The 9994-nt window shown below is 35.9% G+C and overlaps 2 protein-coding genes across 2 annotated transcripts; both read right to left on the reverse strand.

Moving 5' to 3' along the window:
• Window positions 1-1754: 1754 nt before the first annotated feature.
• LOC111366947 (pectinesterase 1-like) lies at window positions 1755-4962 on the reverse strand. The gene is made up of 3 exons (XM_022987627.1): window positions 4167-4962; window positions 3969-4055; window positions 1755-1762 (listed from the first exon to the last, which is right to left on the reverse strand). Exons 1-3 carry the CDS (start codon window positions 4960-4962, stop codon window positions 1755-1757), a joined length of 891 nt encoding a protein of 296 aa, XP_022843395.1.
• A 3198-nt stretch (window positions 4963-8160) lies between these two features.
• Window positions 8161-9154, reverse strand: LOC111368038. The gene has a single exon (XM_022989201.1). It carries the CDS (start codon window positions 9082-9084, stop codon window positions 8212-8214), a length of 873 nt encoding a protein of 290 aa, XP_022844969.1. The 5' UTR covers window positions 9085-9154; the 3' UTR covers window positions 8161-8211.
• Window positions 9155-9994: the final 840 nt, after the last annotated feature.

A 9994-nucleotide genomic window follows, 5' to 3' on the forward strand; every position in this document is an offset into this window, starting at 1 on the left:
TAGGCCTAGAAATAGGAACCCAGAAGTATCTTTCACCCAATCATGCTACATGTATACTTTGTTTGACATCAATTTTGACATTGTGCCACGTGTTGTAACATAAGTAGACAGTTTTAAAATGAAACACACTTTTTCGTCCATTTTAATTTGAAAATCAATGGAGTGTCAACTATAATGTAAACAAAAGAAGGTAAAAGTGGCTTATTCCACCTTTCACCTTATCAAGAACCGTTCATCTCATCTGTCCAATTCCATTCTTACACGAGTATTGATAAGTCATCGCTATGACTACATCTTTAGTGGAGCGAGCGTACCACGTGGCCGAGGTGGAGCATCCTGATAAGGCGATCGCTTTGCCACGAGGTGCGACCGCTTCACTGAAGTTTCTCTTCATTGTGGTACTGATCTGCTATCACACTACCACGTGTTGCGACTGTCTCACTAAAGTTTTTCACCATCATGGCATTGATCTACGTTCGCAGGTCAATGATCTTCATGTTAGTCAACACCTTCGTCAACTCGAACGATATATTGAGTTGACTCACCGCGTCGTCTCCTACATCGCCGACCCAATCGGCTACTCGGTTGACATCAAAATCAATTCTTTAGGCAGGGAAGTTAGGTTCGAGAGTTCTCGCACCATGGCTTGAAGAAAGAGGTTCAAATGATTCACCGTGAGTGTATGGTTTAGGGAGGAAATGGAAGAGAAGGGTGACGAGTCAAGGCGCAGATGGTTTTGAGTGACTCGGCGGCGTTGGAGGCGAGATGTGAGGGTTCTTCGTCGGACTCGGTTGGCTCGGTGACTGACTCATGGATGACTGCACCGACGACGGCGCCGAATAAAGTCTTAATACAACAGTTGAAGTGATGGCGATGATTAAAATATTGCACTAATTAATAAGTAATAAAAATTACATCAGTAAATGCGTAAAAGCAAGCAAAATAGAAAAACTAAAACCAAATACTGGGATCCATAGAAACCAACAGCAAATAAATTTTCAAAAAATAGCAATTCACTTGAATTCTCAGCGTTTTCCATTTGCAAAGCGTAACCGAAATTCTCAAGAACACCATCGCAGTTGATTAGAAAATTTCTGCTGTAGCTTACGTACACCTCCAGTTCATGCACCTCCTCTCTTACTTCATCCACAGCCGTCGATTTCAACTTCCCCAGATCGTTAACACAAGATCTCAGATCATCAATTGCCGTTGTGATCGACACCGTCATGTCTCTCCTCTGCTCATATGTCTGCGTTATTATATCTGGATTGTGGTACATGATCCCCAAGGTGCCATTGAGTTGACTCAACGAGTCACGCAATGAACTCGAGCAATTCTGAAAAACCGAGTCCTTTGACCTTGTCGTCGACATCATTGAAGTAATGTTGTGCAAACCGATGAAGCAGATTTCAAGAGAGAGAATGAAAATCTGGTTAGGGTCTGCTTCAGGTGTGGGTCTAATGGTGGAAGATAGAGAAGAAATACAAGTTGACTGAGTCCCAGTCACGGAACAGAATTCTCTGATTGCTAGATTTGGATGAAGAGACTGTAACTTCATATTATGATCGTGAAGGAGAGATGTGATCATGGCTCCTATAATTAGTGCTAACAGAATGATTAAGGTGAAGAAACTGATGATTAATCTTTTGTTTCTTCCTTGAATTGAAGAGAAAGGATCTTTTTCTAGGAGGCTGGAGGATTTGGAGATGTTATTCAACGGATCCATGTTAATGGACAGTCAGCTCAGTGTTAGCTTATGCATCTAAGAGATATGAAAATAGGATATTAACGGGAATAAATTAAAAAAAGAATAAATTTATTGGGCGATTTTTCATAAGTGGCTTTTCCATTACCACGAAGGTGAAAAATGACCACTTTTAGGAAATTTTGTGCCTCATTTTATCCTAAGAATACATTTAAGGACAATAAATTAATGGATAATGTATGATTAAAAAATAAGTAAAAATTTAGATTTGCTGGTAATATTATTTTATTAGAAAATGTGTAATTGAAAAAAAAAATAAAAAAAAATTATTTTGAAAACAATGAAATCAAATAAAAGCTTCAAATACATTTGACAAGAAATTATTTAAATATGTTTCAAAAACAAAATTATTTAATGATAACTTTTAAAGTTGGCCAAATATGAGTTTGTTTGACGAATGTATTTCACAAGCAAGATCTTGCTATATGTACAACAAGGTATACATAAAGGGATTATATAATGTTACATGACGCTCTATCATTTGTCAATTTAAAAAATAGTTAACATTTTCATCCAATCTTTTCCCTTCACATCATTTTCCTTAACCTTTTATATATTAATTTTATGTACAAGTAGTAAAATCCTCACAAGTAATATAAATTCAAGAAGAGTAGTTACAATTAACCTCTTCAAAATTGACGTTCAAAACAATTTATTTTAGGATGTGTTTGATTGCAAACATGTAATTTGTTTAGAAAGAAAATAAATTTTTGACAATTGAATTGTCTAGAATTTACTTGCATAGAAATTGTCAATTAAATGTATTTGATTGATTTAATTTTCAATTTAAAAAATATTATATTTGTCCATATTTATTGACAGATAAATGAAAGAGAAAGAGAGAGTGAATTTCATGTAAAATCAAATCTTACTCTCCTTAAAAAAAATATCTTCCTTTATTTTAAGGAAAATATGGTCACATTACCAAAAGTAATAAAATATTTTTCATAGAAAACGTCAATCAAACAGCATAAAAGTAGAAATTTAAGTGACAAAAATACATTTTTCGTTAAAAATATTGACAATTAAACGCACCCTTATTATCTGAAAATTTTCATCACAAGGCTGGACTTGACTATGGGTGATAGCCTAAAGCAACTTTGAAACGGTTTGATTCATTTTTAAAATCAAAATTTTGATGGATTCATACATAGCCAAATGATTGATTTCAAATATGTGGTTTGACGATTTCATTGGTTAGCCCTAGTTCCTATTATATTAATTCTATTAAGTGCTTGTTTGTATCATATTATTTGTGAATAATATATTATGAAATAGTGATTAATGTTAAAATATGTGGTTTAAAAAGAATTTTTTTTTAATTTACGTATAATATAATTTTAATAAAAAATATGTCTGTAAAAAAATAATATAATAAAATATGAAAAAAATGATAGACAAATAAAGCCTAACATTCAAATGTATAATCATTGCATATAGTTTTATTTTTAATTGTTTAATATTTATAGAAGACTCCATATAAAGCTTATCTGAAGTCTTAAAAAATTTAGGCCGGCCCTATTAGACAGAAGAATAATGATGCTGTTTGTAAGTCAATGCTGACCCATTAGTTGGCCATGTGGTAGTTGGTCACCGCACATTTTTCAATGAATTGATACATAACCAAAATTTGTAGGAACAATTTTGCTATACCTTCATTATGATTGATAGCTTTGTTTATATTTCATGATATGGTGCACAGTTTTATAGTTGATATTAACAATACTTGATACAATCAATGACCTCGATTTCTATACGCGATTTACGATACAAATAACTTAATACTTTGTGGGAAAGCATTGCTTACACACTAACCAGTAAGCATCTTTTCATGACAAAACATTTTTATGTATGCCCAGAAAAGTAATTGCTATAGTATAAAATTCTTGTTTGGACTTTATTTTTTAAAGCTCATTTTCTTATTTTCAATCACACATTTCATGAATTTACTATTTTTATCAAATTTTCAATCATATATTTTTAACTTTAATTAAAATTATAATTTTTAACTAAATCAAATATGGGCTAAAAACCAGCGCTTGGGCTTATTAAAGAGTTTTTTTGAAAAAAAAAAATTATAGAACGCTCAAGTGTTGATAGATTTTTCGTAGGAGCTTGCCGTATGTACAGAAACTACACACAGAAACCATACATGACGGACATAACAAGGAGCGGGTGGGGAATTTTTGATATTTTTTATTACAACATGGTCCCACACAGATGAGATTTCTGACAGAATTGTGTGGAACAGATTTCAGTACAAATGGAAATTCTCTATTTCGCAAGCGACCTGCAAGTCAACACTTGTCCATACAATATGTGAAGAAGAAAGAAAAACTCATGATCTCCTCAAGAATGGATAATTATCTTCAACGAAGGCAAAATAGTGAACAAAATAAACCGATCAAAAACAAGTACTGCAACACAATTATACCCAGATTAAATGCATTTTCCATATTCCATCTCCTAATGAGTGCAATCGCAATGCGGAAATCGAAACTGTTTCTCCGTGCAGGCGCGAGGTTAAATTCGAAAAATACGGATCTGTAGTTGAGGAGAAAAAGTGAAATGTTGCTCACGTATATCCTGGCTTGATCCAATTCCTCTCTGATTTCAGTCACCGCCGGCGATTTGATTTTTGCCAGATCATCATAACAAGATCGCAGATCTTGTTCAGCGGTGACGATCCAGTTCATCATGTCACTCCTCTGCTCATCAGTATGCTTTCTCACATCAGGATTGACCCGGAACATCCCCAAAGCTTGAGTGAGTTGACTCAGAGAATCCTGCACCAGACTCGAGCAATTTTTGACCGCTGACTCGGTTTGATTATCGATGCGTGGAGTTGTGCTAGTGAGTTCTTCTATAGCAATATCTAGAGAGAGTGAGAAAAGCTGATTCGGATCTGTTTTTGCTTTCGGTTTGATTTTATAATTTATTTGGTTTGAGCAATAAAAAGGCAAATGTGAGTAGGAGCAAAATGAATTGACTGCTAGATTTGAGTGGATTTGAATGGATGTATCTATATATTGATCATGCGAGAGAGAGATGATTATGGCACCCATGATTAATCCAACTAAGACGATCAAGGATAACAAAATGATGATTAGCCTATTGTTTCTTTTGCGGAATGATGATAAATGCTCATCTTCTTCATAAAGGAGGCTTCCTTTGAATTTGTTGTTCGTGGACTCCATGGATCAAGCAAATTCAAAGGTAATTGAGAAGTGTGTTGTGATATCTTGTTATATGATTGCAGTAGTGTATGCGCACGTCATTTTGGAAAAATCAAAGTAGCAAGAAACGAAGAAATAATACTCTTGGCCTACAAGGTTAATATTTAATTATAGTTATTCTTGGGTGACACGTCCGGGATTGTCCAAGGGAATTTAGCCAGTTAATAATGTTATACTTCATAATAGTGGAATTAGAAGTTCAATCATGTTAAAGGGTCAGATTTTTTTTATGCCACATGGCGTTATATCATTGGACTGTTTTAAGCACGATTAGCTTTCCTATCAAATCATCTTCTGTTACCTCAAATTATGTTAAAACATCTATTAAAATTTTCTGACAAAATGTCAACATCGGTCAAAGTTGGACAAGACGAATCATACCTATAGTTTGTCCTGAACTTTGAGGTAGGGTACCTCTTTTTCGAGGTCATGTACCTCGAACTCACCACAACCTATCAACTGATTTCGATTCCCCTTGGCACTCGTTTTTTCGAACGAGGCCTTTTGTCCGTCTCATGAGGATAGTACTCATGACTTTCTTCTCCTGTCTGTATCCTTTGTCTAGAATGGGGAAGACAGCGGATCACTTTTCTGAGGGGTTTATGTCCTTAGTTCACCGACCGCTGCGAAGGTCGGCTCGTGTCAATCGGGGTTGTGAAATCCGGCCTGGTAGTTATATGTTTTAGCGCCTCTTTTTTGCGAGAGGGCTTTCCTGGGCCTATGCCTTTTCTCCTCACGTGATTAATCTCAGTTGGTCCGCATTTGAGCTAGTACAGCTCGTCTTTCATGCCTATTCTTAGGCGGGGGATGCATGTATTTAAGAGCGAGCTCATCTACGGTTCCCATTTAAGGTTGTCCATACTGATTTCCCTCTAACAAAGAGTTGAATGGATGTGGCCGGTTTAAGGAGATATGAGGGCGGATGGCCTGAGCGAGTGAAATGGGGATTGATCCTGTCTGTTTCTTGTAGGACCAAGCCCGTTGAAGACACTGGTCTGCCTTCTTGGCGCATTAGCTTTGCTGTATTCCAAAGGAACGGCAGTCTCCTCGATTGTTCGATATGTGACGTAATTGGTAATCATATCCATATCCACCTTTCTTTCTAGTGGAACGATCTCCTCGTCTTGTGAAGAGTTAGCCAATTGACCTTACTTGCACTCTAGTAGTTTTCGTACTGTGGCGTTTTGCCGAGAGATGGTCCCTTCGTTTGCGGTGACGGTGGCCAACCCTCTGGTGAGCCTTGCTGCTAGCCTAGGCTTACGCCTTAAGCCACTTCTTTGGTGGCAGATGAGGAGGGCGGTTGGCAGTAGCTCCGGGATTATTAGGGCACTCTGAGAGGATGTTTCCTTGCCAATGCATTCTTTGGCCTGTCTTGATACGGTTTCTTTCTTCGTCGGACTCATAGCTGTCCCTTCTTGATGGCCATGGCTCCATTCCTGGAGTTGTTTTCCTTTATTCAAGGATTTTTGTTCTCGATCTTTTTGAATACCCAAATTTTGTTACCTTTTCTATGGGATTCTCGTGGTTTAGATATTCCAAGCTTCCCACAAATAACACCAATCTGTTGACCTTCGAAAATGACTAATAGGTGTCGTTAAAGGATGATGTACACGTGGACGTAGTTTACCTTATGTAAAATATAAACGGTATGTTTATAGAAGAAAATGAATAGTAGACAATGAATGTGTATTGTGTTCTCTTGTATATATTTTTCAAGATCCCTGTAAATGATACAAGAATTGCCTATTTATAGTGATTACGACGTGGTTATTGTTGGATTGGATCCACGTGACCTGATCTGTCGACCCTTTGTGTCACATCAACTCTAATCCACATTAATTACATTGATATACTTTTGACAAGAGATTAGCCACTCTATAAACCTAAGCTGACATCCCTAACACTTATTAACTGCACACGTCACATCAGCTCACATCGGTAGTTAATTCTGAAGAGATGCTTGCCCAACCCTCTTTTGGTTGTGAAGGACTTCGGATACTCAGAGAGCTCGACAGTAGAAGGTAAGCCACTTCGGAAAGAAGGATAAGGCTACTTTGGCTATTCTCAATGAGACAACCTCAGTGCTCAACGTGACAGCCTTGGATGTTGACCGCTTTTGCGTGCTTGCTATGTGTCCAAATATGAGGACCCCCCATGTGGGTCATTTCGTCTGATTAGTAACAGTTGCAACAAATGAAATGTTAGAAAAATGTTTGTTAGTGTTAAAAAGGTTTGAGACTTCTGCTACAATTATCTCTTTTAAATTTGGCAAAAGATTTACTGGTAGATTTTCCAAGTTCTAGAATTAATCAAAAATTTTAGCCTCTGTTTGTTTGCAATTTATTGCCCAATTTCAATTCATTTCTGGACCGTTGCATCTACTGCAATTGTCAATTTTTGACTTCTTCTCTCATAGTGGATCCCGTGTTGGCCAAAAAAAAAAAAAAGGGTCAAACAATGAATTACTCTTCAAATAATTGGAAACAACTAGGGGGCTTAATATGAAAAATGTGTAGTCGATGTGAATTAAGCTACTTTGTCGGAAATATTGACATTCTAAGAATTGATTAAATTTAATTGTTGATTTTTTTATTTTTAAATAGTTCAATGACAAAATGTTACGTGATATTTTAATCAAGGAAGATATCAAAATTTTCTGACAATGTAACATAGTTGAGTTGAGTTGACATTTTGCTCTTGTTTGATCCTCATTCTTTAGAAAAAATGAATTTTTTTACAATATTTTGACATCATTTCAATTACAAATTTTTCAATAAAATAATATTACACACAAATTCAAAAATTTTTCTTATTTTTAACCTCACATTTTCTTCCACTCAAAATGGGCTCAAACAAGGGCTTTGTTCTCTCCATTATTGTTGGTGATCCATTACCCAAAAATCAAATGGACTCCCCGGTCAAGACGACTTGGGAGTCACGTCTTTGCAAAATTCAATTTCTTTGGTTCAAGGAAAATTGAAGAATATTATTTTGCATTTCATTTGTCACATGGGTAGCGTTGACTAATTTACTATTTTCATTAACCACGTCAGTTAGTTCCATGTATCAGAATAGCTTTACATTAGGTAGTTCGTGGTATTTTATCGATCATTTTTTTAACAAAAAAATTCAGTAAGTGCTAAAAAATTTTAACTCACAAAAACTAAATTGATCATCCCACTTTGGTAAATATCATATACTATTTTTGTATCAATCACCACGTAAAACCATAACGTACAACACTATCAAGAACAAGTACAAACCACAATAGAGAAACAAAATAAACCCATAATCAAAACCAGAGTAACCAGGGTAATAATTATCACTCACGACAATAGGATTATAGAACTCGTCAAGAATGTAATCTTTCATAAGAAATAATCCCATCCAGTTAGCCAAACACATCCTTGCTTTATCCACCTTTGATCTCACTTCATTTACTACCATTTTCTCTCGGTCAATCTCCACCGTTGACTCAAACTCCTGTAATGCATAGAAACAATCTTCTGCACCGGTCATTGCAGCCATGTTCCAGGACTTTATATTATCAGTTTCACTATAAGTCAACGTTTCGATCTCCATGGCCTCCAGGTCAACGGACAGAGTTGCCAGTGATTGGTTGAGTAGACTCAGTGAGTGACTCAGCAGAGTGGCACATTTATGGAAAGTCGACACTGTGGTGGATAACTCATTCGAGATTGAAATCATCGCGTTGGATATTGAGTTGTTGCTGTTTTTGAGTTCGGTGAGGGCAATTTGAAGTGAGGCGGAGAAAATTGGGAGGGGATTGGATGCAATTGAGCTACGATTGATTAAGTGGGACATTGAACTGAAGCAAGAATCGGGGTAAATTGTTAAGTGACAGTAGAATTTGCGTGATCCTTCGAAGTAAAGGTCTGAGTATTTGGATTTTGTCGAGCGATTCTGTACGAAGAACAAGATTCCAGCAGTGGCGATTAAGGTGACGAGAATGATTGAAGTAAAGATTAAGGTTTTTCTGTTTCGTGTTTTGGGTAGTGGTAGTGGAGTTTGATCTTCGAAATTGAGGAGAGTTGCGTTGAGGTTTTCATTGCTGGACTCCATTGTTTGATTTGAGTTTTGGAAGAGTGGAAATGGTGGATGAATGGGAAAAATATTGGCTTTGAGCTAGTCAACTTTAGTGTGCCAAGCAATGTGGGAAAATGCCCACACACCCAATAAAGAAATTATTTATTTAAAATTTACTTATATTTAATTATAAACTGAAATACTTAATCCGAGGAATTTTTATTATTTAGGTATAGGGATCAAAGAATTTTAACACAAGGGTGGATGAGGATAGTTGGTAAGGACTAGTTTTTGGATTTTTTGAGTATGTATTTAGCGTGTTTGGCTCTCATTCTATGCTAATTTTTTCAAGTCATTTTTCAACAAGTGTGGGCCTCAAGTTAGAAAATAGGACGGTTCCTCTAACATTGCTCAGGCCACATGCTAAATAGCATTTAACTTCTCGTTATTGCCCTTAAATTTATGGTAGGTTAGAAAGAAATGGTTGGGTTAAAATCTGATTGGCAATGTTGTAAATTTTTAATTGCTTTGAGGGCAAAATATTCCATGAAGGCTCTACGGGATTATCCACTTTATATCTATCCTATCAAAAATCTGACTTCTTGTACCGTTTGATCACGCATGTACTGTAGGAAAATGAGATTTGATAAAAAAAATAATAATAAAAAAAAAACCCTCATTAAAATGAGTATCAAATGGTGGAAAATGAGGATGCTATGCATAGAGACCATGACTAAAACAAATAACTTATAGATTAGAAATGAAAAGTGAAGAAAATTAAAAATAGAACACGGGAAACTTTCCAAGGCCCCATAGGTTCGGTGATTATTTCAACGCTTAATTCTTTATTGGGCATTTACAAAAGTGAATATGCTCATAGCACTAAAATCATATCAAAGCATCAAGATTGGTTTTTCAAGTGGAGAGTTCGAGGGACAAATATGAA

Source organism: Olea europaea, chromosome 18 (assembly GCF_002742605.1).
Source record: "Olea europaea var. sylvestris chromosome 18, O_europaea_v1, whole genome shotgun sequence".
NCBI lineage: Eukaryota > Viridiplantae > Streptophyta > Magnoliopsida > Lamiales > Oleaceae > Olea > Olea europaea.